Below are 15,357 nucleotides of genomic sequence, written 5' to 3'. Positions count from 1 at the left end.
GTCACACTTACTGCTGTGGGAAGAACCTGCTGTGCATTCTTTTTAAAAGAATGTTCAGGGATGGCACCAAGGTCAGAAAACCATAACTGAAAAGACTGATCAGACTTGACAACATAAAAAATTAAACATGTATACTAGTGTTCAATGAGAGGGAAGAAGGGTAAGTATTATGGGATATGAGTTTCTTCTGTTTTCTTTTTATTTCTTTTTCTGGAGTGACGCAAATGTTCTAAATATGACTGTGGTAATGAATACACAACAATGTGATGATGTTTTGAGCCACTGATTGCATACTTTGAATAGACTATGTGTGTGAAGATAGCCCTATAAAAATATTTTTTAAAAAATTAAATGTGTAAACCAGAGATAGACTAAAATCTTCCATCATTAACACTCACAGATGAATGGTTAGGAAAACATTTGGAATGTATACAACAAGAACCAGCACCCTTCCTATATAAAGAGCTCTTACAAATCAATAAGCATACTCTGGGTAAACTTGCAGGATTCTACAAGGAGGCAATATTGGGCAGTTAATTGCCATAGCTACTAAACTCTCAGAGCTTCAGCTTCTTTGTCAGTAAAACAGGAATAATAATTGCACTTACTTCATTCGCTTATGAAGACTGAGAATTTATACTAAAAGATCTAGGCTTAATCCTAAAGAACACCTAGGGCAACATATAAGACTCCACAATGGTTCCATGCACTAGAGTAACTTTCCAGAAACCCAGAACCTCCAGATGGGTCCCTGGTCCAGATAAGTCCTGAAACCTAGCCCAGCCTCTCCAGAACCTCAGACAGTTTCATCTCCCTACCCCATATTAGTGACAGATGCTTCCAATATGAAAAATTTAGAATCATCATAGCCAAATACCCCTAAAGAGATGGATGGAAAGATCAAAGGTGATGGTGGAGTTATACAGAGAAGATAAGATTTAATAAATGAATATGAATGCTGAATCATTAAATTGGTATCTCCTTTAGTCTCCAGTATTTTAGAGCAGCTAGAAGTAAAAACCTAAAATTGTGAAATTGTAACCCATGTCAAACACTGAAACATGTTCTACAACTGGTTGTGGTGCTGTTCTTTGAAATTTATAGCTTTTTTGTACATATGTTATTTTTCACAAAAAAAAAGAAGGAAAAAAAGTCAATCGTGCTGATAAAAAAAATATTTAAGCCATCTAGCCTCCTATATTCTTGAGCACCACCTAGAAGGAAAAATATGAGAGGGTCATATGGTAGCCCATGACAAACTCTGGGATCTGTCCTGTAACTACTTGTTGAAGAGTGCTTTGAAAACTATTGCCTTTTTATTTCTTTGCTTTGAATATGTTATACCATACAACAAAGAAAAGTTAAAAAAAAAATAATAATCTAGGCTTGGTGCCTGGCACACAGCGCTCAAGAAGTAATTGGTCTTGGTTACTGTTACTGCTGTTGTTAAAAAGTCAACCAGGAGGCAACAGAAAGGAACAAAGTATTGCTACACTCAGGGATGCAGCTGGAGCTCAAGGGCCTTATGCTGAGTGAAAACAGCCCATCTCAGAAAGTCACACGCTGTAGGATTCCATTTAGATAACATTCTTGAAATGACAAAACGATAGAGATGGAGAGCAGATGAGTGGTTAGGGGTCAAGGGTTGAGGATGGTCAGGGGTGGGGGTGTGGACACACCACCCTAAAGAGGCAGCACGAGGGAGACTTCTGTGAAGATGGATCTGATCGTTCTCTATCTGGGCTGTTACATGCATCTACACAAGTGAAGAAGCTGCACAAAACTCTACACCCAGGCTTACAAGTGAGCACACGGGAAACTGGGAAAAGGGGATCAGGAAGCTCCATGGGCAGTCCCAACGCCAGTTTCCCAGTTCCAACACTGGGCTAGAACGAAGGCAAGATGCTGTCACTGGGCGAGCTGGGGGAGAAGTACATGGGACCTCACGGTACTTTTTTTTTTCCAACTTCCTATGAATCTCAGTTTCCAAATAAAAAGTTCACATCAACAAAACAGTTCATTGACCTCCCCTAAACAGGGCTCAAGAAAGTACTGGATAATTCATCCAAAAAAAAAAAAAAAATTCATATGGCTCATCAACTTGTGAAAAGACGATCAACCCTCTTTGAGGCAAGTAAATGCAATTTCGAAAGAGAGTTCTTGCAGCCATCAGATGGGAAGAGATAAAAAGGCCGGTGCTGGCTCAGGGCAGGGACATGGAAGGAGGGTCGAATGGACTGCTTTTCTGGACAGCACGCTGGGGAGACCTGTCAGACACTTTCCATGTGGATCACATCTTGGGACCGAGCAATTCTACTTCTAGAAAGTTGCCCTGAGGAAATAACCCCACATGCGTGTACGAGCCCCAAAGACCTTTGTAAAAACAAAGTGTGCACACGGCCTTTCCTTAGTGTTAGGCTTGCTCAGAGCATTATTATGTTTACAATTACACAAACCAAGAAAGTTGTGGAAAAACTAAAAATAGAAAAATCTCCTTTGGTCCATCAATAAGCTTTTCCTGATGTCTTCTGGGGCCTCAGATCTTAAGTTTTTTTTTTGGCAGAGAATATTGCCACCAAGTAAGATGCCTGCCTCAGGATTTCCCACACAGGGGGAGAGGGAGGGAAACAAGAATTCTCTTGTCAGAGGTCTTCCAATCCAGGTAACAGGCAGAAAACTCCCATCTCCCATTAGTTTCTCCTGAACACCTCTCTTAACACCAATTTTATTAAAACAAAAAACAAAGACAGGCTAAGTAGAACCTCCGCAGGCAACTGTGCCTCATCACACATGGACATGTGGCTGAATTTGTACTGAGTTTATTTTTAGGGAGACCTTACCTTCTAGCCCAGGCAGAATAAAGTTTAACAAATGTAAGGGGTGCATGGGTGTTTCAGTGGTAGAAGGCTTGCCTGCTATGCAGGAGACCCAGGTTCAATTTCTGACCTATGGACAACCCAACCCCAGCAAAAAAAGTGAAATGTAAAACAAATATAAGAAAAGCCAGTTGAGCTAAAGGAGCATTACATCAACGGTGGGCCGGGATGCATGCAGGTGGGCCAACATGTGCTTCGGTTGGGGAAAGACTGAGATTCTGGAAACTCCTGATAAACGGTATCTCATGCAGATGCAGCCCCGTCCAGAGTGAGAGTATACCTAACTTATGGGTGAAAGAAGCCAAGGCTAAGAAAGGAAGAAAGGGGAGCGATTTTGCTGCTCAGGCCACCTGGGTTTCCTCTCCCCGGGACCCCACCAGCAGATGAGGTCTGCTGCTCTGAGGCGGGGGAGGGGCAGGGAGGGAATGGCTCAGAGCCTGACAGCACCCCTGGATAGGCTGGGCCCACTTATTCTGGTTCTCTGAGCCCGTGCCTGGGAACCCCCCCTCACTGTGAGATCAAAGCAGAGATGGGGGACCCACAGAGACGTGTCCCCCACTTTACATTCACAAAGCATCCTCACACACAGCCTTGCCGAATCCCCGCCAATAAGGGGGCGCCTGATTCCCAGAAGAGGAAACAGAGGCGGGGAAAATTAAAGTCACTCGAGATGGGTCACACAGCAGATTGTAGGCATCAAGGGAGCAAGTGGAGCAAGGAGGGCTCCGGGTCCTGCCGCCTCCTGCCTCCAGCTCCCCACTTGGGCTAAGGCCTGGGGGCCTGAGAGGACTGGACAGGGACCCCACCCCCAGCCAGAGCCGACTATACCTTGGGTAGAAACTGCAACATGACCTCACCAGGGCCCCAGAAAATTGAGCCCATATGAGGGGCAGGGGCAGGTGGGGCTACAGGAGTCGTGGAGACTCAATCTGCAAACACTGAGGGGGTGCCCCCTCGGGGTAGGGCCTGGGGTGTCCCAGGGAGGAACCACGGGCCCATGGCTTGGCCAGGGTGACTGTGCGGAAGGGCTGGTGGGAGTGAGCAGTTGGGTAAGGACACCCCAGCTGGGCATGGCCATAAGCCAGGGCAGAGGCTGCCCCTCCCAGGAGGGCCCGGGGCCCAGCACCCTCACGGGCAGGGAAGTGCCAGCGCCTTGAGCTCCCTGGGGACTGCTGGGTGGCCAGGGTATGGCCTGTGGGGATTTCCATGCCTGGGGAAGACTCTGGCCAGCCCTCTGGCCACTTCCCCAGGGAGAGGGGAAGGGCAGCTCTGGGCAGTGGGTGGAAGAATGCTGCCTGGCTCCCTCTGTGGGGAGGGGTGCATGAGCATAGCCCCCTGCCGGTTCCTTGGAACGTCCCCTTCTGCAGAACCCACGGACAGGATGGTGGATTTTAGAGGTGAGAATACAAGTAGACTTGTTGGATAGGGGAAGAACACAGCCTGAGAAGCCCCTAACCTGAGACCCAGCGAGGTTCTGAGGACCACAAGAGCCCAGGAGACGCTTGAGACTCTAGAACAGACATTAAGACCCATCTGCTCAAGATTTCACAAGGGGATCCTCCCAAATCCCGCTGAAAACCAGAATGGACTTCCCAACATGCAAACCAGACCTTGACCTGCTTCTGCCCTCCACCCTCCATGGCTCCCCACTGCCTTCAGAACAAAGGCAGGGCCCAAGCACAGACCACCAAGCCCCACACGACCTGCCGCAGGCCCCTACCTACTCTCTCACTCCACTGCAGCCTCTCTGGCCTCCTCTGCTATTCCCATGCACCAGGCCTGGCCCCACCTCTACCACCCCCACCCACCCGGATGGCTCTTTCCATTCCCATGCTCCTGTAACACACACCCGCCTCAGAGTCCTCCCTGGACTGCATGCCTGAGTGGCAGCCCCCTCCCATCGTTCCGCCCCGATTCCCAGCTCTGCTGCTTCAAGCAGGGTCACCCCTGCCCCCTTCCTGCTCACGGCCACCGCAGTGGGACTTGGTGCTGGGTGGGGGGCTGCTTCATCCCAGCATGCTGGAGCATCCGCAAGGTTAGCACTCAAATCCCATATCCCAGGAAGCCCTTCAGTCCAGGGCCAAACGAGACAGTTGTCAACCCCAGTGTTGGGGCCCTGTATACAGTAAGCACCTAATACATACTTGGTACATTAAAACATATGGGGGAGCTGGACCCAACCAGGGCTGATAAGGTGGGAGGAGCTAGGTAAGGGCTGGGGTTCCTTGTCAGCCCCTCCCAGGCCTCGGTTTCCCCCATGGCGCAGACTGGACACCCAGGTCATGGTGGCCTGGCTGTCCTTGGGGTCCACCACACCCAGCCTTCCCTGGGAGTGCCCTGGGATCATGCCCCCTCCCACCTACCCGCAGAGCCCAACCCCACACCAGACTTGACCCTAAGACCTGCCCCTGTGGCCCCCTCCCCAGGCCGGGGCATGGGGCCACTGCATGCCCATCAGACCCTGTTAGGCCCACATGCAGCCGTCTCGGGCTCAGCTCTCTCCACCCCAAGCCTATGTGCCTGGAAGGCACTGCCTCAAACCCCACACTCGAGCTACCTGGCTGGGGCCATCACCCCCAAACACCTCCTTCTACCAGGGCCTGATTCACAAATACCTATGACCTGGGGGCCCCCAACCCCACCCACCGTGGGCCTCCCCTGGCTCTGCCACCCCTGCCTGCAGGCCGTGGCTTTCCCAGCAGACTACTCTTCATGTACCAACGTGTCACACCAAGGTAGCCACGGTCCTACCTGAGCCTCCAAACTGGGCGCCAGCCATCGTGGCAGGCCGGCCCTTCCCGTTGGCCACGGGCAGCGGGAACATCTGCGGGAGGCAGAGAGAGATGGTGAGGTTGGTGGGCAACACGACCCAACCCCAGTGTGTGGCCCTATCATCTGGCAGCTCGGGCACCTCCGAGGACCCCATGTTCTACCAACACCTGCTTGGAGACCTGGAGACCCCGAGAGGCCTGACATCCCCCAAAGCTGGGGTACACCGGGGGACGCAGGGCAAGGATAGGCAAGACTAGAACATCCTTTCCCAAGGCAGGGGGTCCTGCCACCTCCTGATGGTGTCCAGGAGAAGGGCACCTGTGGCCGGCAAGCCCATTCCTCCCCCTGCCTCGGACCTCCCCAACAACCAGCCTGGGGCGGCAGGAGCCAGCAGTACTCAAAATGCACTTGGGTGACACTGCTCGCTTGCTCCACTGGGGGTAGCCTATTTGCAGCAGCTGATACCATGTATCCACTCTTGGAAGTGACACAGAGTTGTTCAAATTTCCATGGACTGGGTTCTGCCACCTCTTCCGGCAGCCCAGAAGCGCCAACCACACCTGCTCTTCACTGCATGGCAGGGCTAAGGGAGACCGGGGACTGGGGGCCCTACCAGTGTGGTTGCTGGCCTGTTGATTTGCTGGAAAGAGAAACCGAGCCTCAGAATGAGTGCACAAGAAGTGTCAGGCAGAGCTGGGAGAGGAAGTCCAGGACTTCAGCAGGAGGGTCTAGGGAAGGAGCTGCCCACCCCACCCCCAGCGCAGCTCAGTGGTTCTCTTGGGCCCTGAGTGTGGGACTGCCACCTTCTCCGTCCCTCCCCGGCATGCTAAATCCCTAAAGATTAAACAGCTTAGCAGCATTAACCGGAAAAACCCAACATCAACACACCCTTTTGCCACAGAAAAAACAAAAGCACACCCCAGCCCTGCCCCGAGGGCTTGGGTTTTAAAGACTCCATTTGGGGCCCAAGTGATTAAAGCAGCCGGAACCAGGGATAGACAGAGCCTTGGTGGGGGACAGAGAACAGTACCCCCAACCTTTCCCGGCCGGCAAGAGGGTGTGGGTCCAGCTCCTCCAGCCACGTCTCAGGTGGCGACCTCTTAAGGGCTGGAAGGGACCCAGGAACTCAGGTCCTCTCCCCCACAACGCCACTCTGCAGCAAGGGAAATCGAGGCTGGCGGTCTACTCCCAGCAGGCTGAGGCTCCTAGGGAGGAGGTGCCCAGGCTGGAGGCAGGGTCTCACCAGGGCCACCTGTGAAATGGGGACTGGTCCAGCCCCCACCTGCTCCCAGCCCTCCTCTCCAAAGCCCTCTTCAGGGGGAAACTGAGGCCTGGGTCGGGAGACAAGAACAGAACCCAAGGGACCCCAGGCCTGCAGGTCAGCAGCCAGGCCGGTGGGGGGGAAAGCCACAGCTCCATTTCTAACTGTCTCGCCCCTGAAGCATCCAGGGAGTGACTGCCATGTGCCAGAGGGGGTGAGGAGGGGCGGGAGATGGTGGCTGGAACATGTGCCGTGGGCTCCGCAGGCCTCGTGATCAGCCCAGCCAGGCCCCACTGTCCTCAGAGACTGTTTTCTCTTCTGGGAAATGGACCCAGGACCCTGACCACAAGGCACCTCATGAGACCCAAATGCACATGGGCTGCACGTGTCTGGTAGGGGCTGAGGTGTGAGCACGTGGCCCGGAGGCCGCACAGGAACCACAGCCAGCGGGACTGGCCGGGCCGCAGAGCCAGCACCCCTACCCCTACACCCACTCCTCCCTTTTCCTTGAGGCCCATTGCTCAGGTACAGGCAGGAACCAAGAGGCCTGTTCCCTCAGCCACCCAGAAGTCTGGGAGCCCTAGCTCGGCCAGGTACCTCCCAATCGCCAGCCTGAGACCAGTTTTGGGAAGCTCAAGGGCAGGGGCAGGCGAGAGAGGCCGCAAATGGCCCCGTTCAGGGTCTTGTGGTTTTTCCTTTTTTTTAATGTATTTATTTTGACAGTTGTCTCTTCTCCTGCTTATAAGAGCGTTACCGAAGGAACTGTTTCCCTTTACAATTTCTTGTTTCAGTCTGAAAGGTGTTATTGTTTTAAAGAAATAAGCCAGTTTTCTCTCTCTGGGACAGACGGGACAGAGGCAGCCACAGCAGGGCAGGGAAGGATAGGGACAGGGTCAGCCCGCACTTTGTATTAACAAAGGAGGTGCAAACCCAGCTCTGGGCAAAACTAGCGAGGACAGGAACCTCCTGCCTCAGTTTCTGCACCTGTGAAATGGGTCACTGGCTTTTCACTGGCTCCGAGCCCAAGAAGGGGAGACATTTGGGCCCTCTGGGTAGAGTGGGGAGGTGGGCCCGGGGTTGGGGGCCTGGGGAGCCAGATCCTGTGGGCTGAATCTCAGCACCCACCCCCCCCACCACTACCACTCTGTCTGTTCCAGTCCAGCAGACCGTGACTTGTCAGTTTAACAAAACAACCGAGCCGCACTCCCTGGTTACTCAGCCACAGAGGCAAAAATAAAACAGGGCCTTAAAATACTGGTGTGAACCTTCCGGACCTGTGGCCCTTCTGTCCTGCAGGCTGTATTTTTTGGGGGTTGGGGTGGGGGGCTACTGTTGTTTCGGTTTGGGGACTTTTGTTTTTGACAGACATCAGTGGCCGTGGCCTTGTACCTGCTGGAGGGCTAAATTCAGATCGAAAGCCCCCCCACCCCCACCCCCGCTGTTTCATACCAAGATGGTACTCGGCAGACAGAATTCGGGGAATCGCCACCACACAGGCCGGAAGAGAAACTGAGGCGCCTGGGTTCTGGGAGGAAGCGCCTTGCTCCTCCTGAGGGGGCCTCCCTGATCCTAAGCCATGGAGTGGTGAGAGTTTTTCTGCCAGTACGCTCTCCCGATGGGGAGACCGCGCAGGCCAGAGCGTGCCTGGGGGACCCCAGCACCGGTCAGCAGGAACCTGGGCACACTTGGATTTTTTCCATCCATAACAGAGCAGGTCAAGGCCACGGGGTGCCTGGCTCACGCAGCTAAGCTGGTGCCTTGCACCTCAGTTTCCCCATCTGAACGTGGGTGGGATGACCTCATTCTGTGGCTAGGCAAACATCTGGGTGACAGGAGCCTCTCGACAGCCCCCATGCTGAGCACACCACCACAGGGGTGTTGGCTCACTCACCAAGGGAACTCCAATACTCCAGACCCTAGGGAGCCCTTCCATTTTGACAAGTTTGAGCATCGATAGCTGTTCTCAGCAGGTACTTCTCTCCCCTTGAAATCTTTCCCAAGAACCCTGGGGATGGGAGTGCCCAGAGGGGTCCCCGCTCACCATGCTGAAGTCCAGGAGGTCGCTGAGCTCCTTGTCAGAGCCCACAGGCGCCATCCTCGGCAGCTGGTTCATTCTCCAGTGGCAGCAGTGGACGTTTCAGGTCTAGATACAGCCCTGGGTGGCAGGGTGCAGTGGGGACAACCAGACACACATGAGGGGCAGGAAAGGGAGAGAAGGGGGGTCAGCTAAGGTGGAGGAGTGAGGGTGCTGCTTATAAGATCCCTTTAAGCTGCTTTGGAAACCCCAGTTCTGTGGTGGCCCTGGAGGAGAGTGGTCTTCTCAGACAGAGCCGCCCCCTGACTCTCAGGGTAGGGGCAGGGAAGACAGGATTTCTGGGCTCGGACCCCTGAAGACCCCTTCCCAGACCCTACCAGGAGTTTGAACAACCGAGAGGGGTGAATATAAATTCCCTAAACTCCATCAGCGACCACCAGGGAATCAAGTTGCAAAATTTAAACAGGGGGCAGGGCAGGAGCAGGCCCTCCAGGCTTAGTTAGAGCCCGCCCCCCTCACAGCAGCCACATCTCCGTTTCCAGCCACCTCCAGGCTTCCCCACCCAGCCGTCCCCCAAGGAAGGGGGAGGAGCAGTTCAGGCCCCGCCCCAAGGGAAATTTGGTGACACCCCCCCACTAGCAGCTGTCACAGCACGTTGGAGGCCCAGTCACCCCCAGATTCAAAGTGGAAAGAAATGCTCGGGTCAAAAGAAGATGAAGCCCCCTCCCCGCTTCACGCCTTAATAGGGGAGGGGGGACTACATGTACAGATTTAAAGAGGTCTTACCTCTACCCTTAACCTCCTCCTCGGATACCCCCTCCCCCAAAAAGTGAACTCATAAGAGAAAAAAAAAAAAACGTAGGTTGTTTTATTGTCATGATGTATCCGGGAATTATTTTTTAGCAACTTTGAAAACATCCCATGCCTCCGGGCCCAGGAAGGGGGGGGGGGGGAATGTCCTGAGACCAGAATTTCCTCGCAGTGCCCCAGGGGTCTCCATTCCACGATGGGGGATGGGAGATCCACCTGCCAGCCCCCTTTCACGCCCAGGAAAAGGGGCAGAGAATGGAATCCGTCTCAAAGACAGGCGAACCCCCTTTCCAGCGTCTACTTTTTCATCTTAAGGGTTCCCCAAGTGGGGGTGGGGGTGGCAGGGGAGAAACCCCAGCGGCTGGGGGAGTGGGTGGGGTTCCGGGATCGGGGGAGAGGGAGACCCAACTTCAGAGGCACAGAAACCCCCTCTTTGTTTGCCAACTGGAGATGGGGTGTGAAACGGAAGCCCCGCCGCACCCCCTCCCCCGCTAAGTTTTTTCTTTTCTTTTTTTTTTTTTATCTTGAGGGTGTGTGAAACTGACTTTTTTGAGGAGTCCGAAACCGGACTTTTTTGTGGGGTGGTGGAAACCAACATTGAAGGCGGCTGGGACAGCCCTATGGGAGGGTTGAAACGGGGTTTGAGAGAGGAGCGACGAGACTTGAGGGTGTCAGAAGGACTTCGGGGTACTTGAAATGGACTTGGCCAGGGCTTAGAAACTGGCTCAGGAGTGTCTGAAACCGACTTTCCGCGAAGTGGGGGGGTGGCATAAAAGGTCCTTCTTTCGGGGGGAGGAGGACCGAGAAGGCCACCTACCCACCCCCCCACCCCCGCAGCCCAGCCCTTCCCCCCGCGGCGCGGCCGGGGAGCCCTTTGAAGCTCGGGGCGCCGCCGCCACCGCCACTCTGCCAGCGCCCCGCGCCGCCGCCTCTCCCCGCAGTAACGCGGAGCAGATGTTGCCCTCCCCGGCGCCCACCCCCCCAGCCACGGACCTCCAGCCGGAGCCCGCGGCGCGCGCGGCGGCCCCTTCCCCGCGCAGACAAAAGGAGTCTCCCTCCCGCCCTCCCTCGTCCCCCCTCCAAACTGCGGCGCCCGAGCCGGGCCCCTCCCGGGGGCAGCGGCGACCCGAACCCCCCCACCCTCCAGCGCCAGGACCCCTGGGGGACCCGCGACAAAGTTGGCCGGAGCCCCCACCCGGGGCTCCGCAAAGTTTCCCGAAGTGCCGGGCCGGGCCGGGCGGCGGGGGCGCCGGGCCCTCCACGTCGCTGCCCCCCCATCGGCGCGCAAAGTTGGAGAACAATGACTCCCGGGCCGCCCGCCGCCGCCCCTCGGCCCGGCCCCCGGCGGGGTGGGGGACCCGCACCCCCCACCGTCGCTCGCGGCCCCGCGGCCTCTCCCCGCACCGTCCGAGGCCCGCCTCAACTTTGAGGGGGCACAAAGCGCGGGGTCCCCGACGTGCGCCCCCCGCCCACGGCCGCTCCCCCCCACCCCCCACCCCTGGGTCCCCGGGCTCCTTTACCTGCTCGGCGAGGCCGGGAGCGCAGCGGGCGGGGGGCGGCGGCATAAAGCGGGCCCCCCCCGGACAAAGGGGCGTCGCGGCCGGGCCCCCGAGGGTCGCGCGTGGGCGGCGGCGCGTGGTCCGGGACCCCTCCCCGCCGTCGCCCGTCCCGCGGGGCCCGTGGGCGCGGCCGGCTGGCGGCAGCGACGTGCGCGCTGCCCGCTGCCCGCCGCCCGCGTCGGGTCGGGTCGGGTCGGCTCTGGCCCGCTATGCCCGCGGCCGCCGCCGCTGCCTCATCTTCCTGCGGCGGGAGACATGTTCCGCCCCCCGCCCCGCGCCGCCCGCTCCGGCCCCGCCCCGCCGCCAGGCCCCGCCCCGCCACCACGCTCCGCCCCCGCGCCCCGCCCGTCGGCGTTCCGTGGATCCCTCCGCCGCCGTCGGAGTAGACACCACGCCAACCCCGCCCCCACCCAGTGGCCTGGCTCCGAGCTGCTGCGTGAGATCCCTGTGGTCTCACGGGATTCTGAGCCTCCGTGCGGGAACGCCCGCCCAGGGGAACCCCCAAGGGATCCGTGGGCCAACGGCCCGGGGATGGGTTGGGGACTATGTTTCTCCGCGGAGGGTCACTCGCTCTGAGCGCAGAATTCTGACTCACGGAGACGGACCGTGATAGGGTAAGGCTGAGCGATCGTGGCCAATGGGATGGCGCGGTCCGCTGACTGGCGGACCTCCCGACCATTAAGCACAAGGTCCCGCCCCCACCGCGCGGATCTGCCGCCGGGGAGGCGGGACTCTCTGAGCGAGAGGCCGCGAGAAGCAAAGGCTGGGGGTTGGCCCCTGCAGTTTTATCCTCAGGTTCTCGTTGCCGCCCAAGCGGCGGCCTTGGCCTGTTCGTGTCCACATTCTTGGGGCTAACCCCGGGTGCTGAGCGCTGCGAGCGGGTATCTCAGACCTGCAGGGGGCGAATCAGACCCATTTTTCGGGCGGGGAAACCGAGGTTTAGCCATGTTTCGGGGTCGTTGACACCGAGCGGTGCCTCTGACTTGCCGATTTCCCTTCCCTCTCTGAGCCTCAGTTTCTTTATCTGTGAAATGGAATTTGCTACGCAGCTAGGATTGGAGGAGACCCGCCTGGCCAGACCTAATTCTGGGTCATGTGTCTCCCCTTAGGCCAAAAAGTTCCCCACCATGGCCAGGTATGCGTGGGCTTTGGAGGGTCACAGAGAATCAATGTTAAATGATATTAATACAGTCTTGCATGGCTCCTGTGGTCCCAGAGGAAAAGTTGCGGAACCTGCCAAGCTCATTCCCACCTCTGGGCCTCTGCCCTTGCAGGGTCCTCTTCCTGGAATGCTCTTCCCTCCCCACCCCCACAGGGCCCCCTCTCAGGGACCTGCGCTGAAAGGAAGCAGAAATGCGAGTGTCCCTACCGGCCCAAAGGGCAGGGCAGGGCAGGGCCGGGCCGCTGGTATGGCCTGGAGCCCCTCTGGCTGCACCCAAGCTGGGCGGCCCCTCACTCCCTCCTTCCTGGCCCAGAGTTTCCCAGATACGCAGGTCTGGGAGAGGGGGTTGTCCTGGGGATTTGGTTCGAATCCCCCTCCCGCTCCCTGCTCCCTATTCCCTGAACTTGGATCTTGCTAGGACCTTGGGCAAATTCTTGCCACTCTCTGGGCTTGGTTTACCCACCAGTTAAACAGAAGGGCTTGGGGATGGCACGGAGTAGGCACCTATGACTTATACTCAGGGAGGGAATTGGAACTCAGGAGTGAGGGTCCCCTAGGCAGCTTCAATCCCAGCCCTCACCCCTTGAGTCTGGGGGCGTCCGGGGCACACTCTGACTCACCCTTCCACCCATTCTGGGTCTCAGGCCTCTCGAGGTCCCCAGCTTCACCCAGCGTGCTCCAGGCACCCAGGGAAGCAGCTGGCTCAGACTGAACCATATTCCTAAGGTGTACCTAAGGGTCCCCCCGACCATTGCATTGGAACCATCCATTCTATTCCCAGGCCATGGGATTGTCCAGTCCAGAGGGAAATGGGCCACAAGACACCCCCTTCAGCCCTGAATGTGGGTCTTTGCAGTTGTGCGCCTGGCCGTCGAGTCCTCGAGCCCGAGTTACTGAACTTACCCGAGTTTCCAGATGAGGAAACCGAGGCTGGGACACCGGCACGCCCCCCGCCCCTCCTGGGGCTCACACCTGCCGGGCACCCTCCCAACGGCCACAAGCCACCATTGTCTTCCCCAGGGAGGCCCAGCCCGGGGCTGAGTCACCGGCGGTGCAGCCTTTGGGGGCCCCCTCTCGGCCTCCGCCTCTGCCTGGCCCTGGGGCTCGGGCGTGCCCTCCAGGGCCTTGGCACAGGGACAGGCGGCCAGCGGCTGGTGCCAGGGGCCCCTCAAGGGCGCCCCACAGCCTACCCGCCCCCTCCCACCTGACTGCGGCCTTTGTTCTCTTCTGGGTGCCCGCTGGGGCCCCGGGTGGGCAGGAGCCAGGGACCTGCCTGCCCAGGCTCCTGCTTCCTTCTTCTGTTCAAACCACACCTGCTGTCCATGCCTACTGTGTGCAGGGCCCAGCGGTGAGAGGGGAAAACCCATTTCCCACCGTAAAGGGAAGATGGTGGTGGAAGCGTCCAGAAGCTGCACAGAGTAGGTGTGCAGGCCACCAATGGGATGTAATTGGCCTCCCCTGACACCTGTTTTCATTTGTCCCCAAAGCGGGGGAACTTTCTTCTGGGAGGGCATTAACCCCCTCAGCCCCACACCCCATTGCTCCCCCAGCCCCGACTTGGGGAGGGGGTGGAATTCATCGCCTGAGCCAGTTTTGCACAAACAAGCAACGTCAGAAAACCAAGGCCCACAAGGCCATGGCGTCTGGAGGTGGAAAGCCCTCCAAGGGAGAGGCTGAGTCCCACAATGTCCCCACTCTCCCCGGCCAGCCCCACAGGAGCCAGGGCTTTTGCTCACTTGGAGGGCTCACCTGGGGTCAGGGCTTAACCCAGGGTCTGGGTGCAAACCTGGAGTTGGGGGCTCAGGCTGGGTTTAGGGCACAGTCTGGGATCAGAGCTAAGTCAAAGTGGGATCGGGGCTCAGGCAGGATGTGGACTCAGGTGAGAGGGGGTCTGTGCATACAGTGAACAACAAAGCAGCAGTACCACTGCCGATGACCTGGTCGCAAAGAGGTTTGGCTCTGACTTCAACGACAGCTACAGGTATTAGGTTGGGAGGGGGGCCAGGGATGATTTGACCCCTATCCCTGCACCCCGGACTTTTCTGGGGAGCCATTGGGCTTGGGAGAGCTGAGCAGGGGTAAATGGGAAGGGAGACTGAGGTCCAGAAGAGGCTCTGACCTGCCTGGGGAGGGTTCCCTGGGGGGGTGGGGGGTCCATTGGCCAGGAGGTGGGGCCGGGGGGAGCTGGTGGACAAGGACCTGGGGTGCTCAGGGCAGAGGGTAGGAGCAAAGATGGGAGGTGGCCCTGAGATAGAGGGAGACAGGGCCATAGAGGCTAAAGGGAGGAGTCGTTTCCTCTTGTGGGGATGCCCATGAGCCACGGCAGGCACTTGAGCCAGAGAGATTCCATGAAGGCCATGTGGGGTGGGGTCAAGTGTGCAGGGACAAGGTTGGCCCTGATGGGGTGGCCATAGGGACAGTGAGCCCAGGTGGGTTGAGAGTAGATTTGGGGGGTAAGTGAATGTGCAGCCCTGGGGTGGGACTGAGCACCTGGGTGCTGAAAGGTGGAAGGAGTGGGGACAGAGCCCAGGGCCCCCACGAGTGGTACAGCAGGGGGGCGGGCAGTGAATGAAGGATTGAGCCCTCACCCTGCTTGGGCTGCACTCCTAACCCCAAGATGACCCCCCAACCCTGGCTGAGCCCCCAAAGCTGGACTGACCCCCAACTCCAGGCTTAGCCCCGACTCCAGACTCAGTCCCCAGCCCTGGGGAGCCACCAGCCCTGACCGAGCTCTCCTGCCACCCTGCCCCCTCCCCACCTGTCCGTGCCCCAGGGCTGGCACCCAGGCTGTCCCACGCCCTGCTGGCCTGGGGCCCACAACTCCTGACTCAGGAGCCCCTGGGGCTCGTCCCTCCCCATTCCCGGGTGGCCTGTGCAAACAC

The 15,357-nt window shown here is 57.7% G+C and overlaps 1 protein-coding gene across 4 annotated transcripts in view; it reads right to left on the bottom strand.

The window, feature by feature from the left end:
• TCF3 (transcription factor 3) overlaps nt 1-11,357 on the bottom strand; it is a 37,217-nt gene extending 25,860 nt beyond the window's left edge. For all 4 annotated transcript variants that reach the window (XM_077121294.1, XM_077121295.1, XM_077121296.1 and 1 more), the window contains exons 1-3: nt 11,275-11,357; nt 8,951-9,064; nt 5,628-5,700 (exon numbers count right to left, since the gene is read on the bottom strand). In XM_077121294.1, coding sequence (XP_076977409.1) covers nt 5,628-5,700; nt 8,951-9,022 — 145 coding nt within the window. In that variant the 5' untranslated portion in view covers nt 9,023-9,064; nt 11,275-11,357. The remainder of the gene's footprint in view (nt 1-5,627; nt 5,701-8,950; nt 9,065-11,274) is intronic.
• Between the last annotated feature and the right edge of the window lie 4,000 nt (nt 11,358-15,357).

The sequence above is a fragment of the Tamandua tetradactyla genome, chromosome 11, assembly GCF_023851605.1.
Source record: "Tamandua tetradactyla isolate mTamTet1 chromosome 11, mTamTet1.pri, whole genome shotgun sequence".
In the NCBI taxonomy this organism is placed as follows: Eukaryota; Metazoa; Chordata; class Mammalia; order Pilosa; family Myrmecophagidae; genus Tamandua; species Tamandua tetradactyla.
Note: the sequence above shows the minus strand (reverse complement) of the source record. Positions and strands in the feature narration are given on the sequence as shown.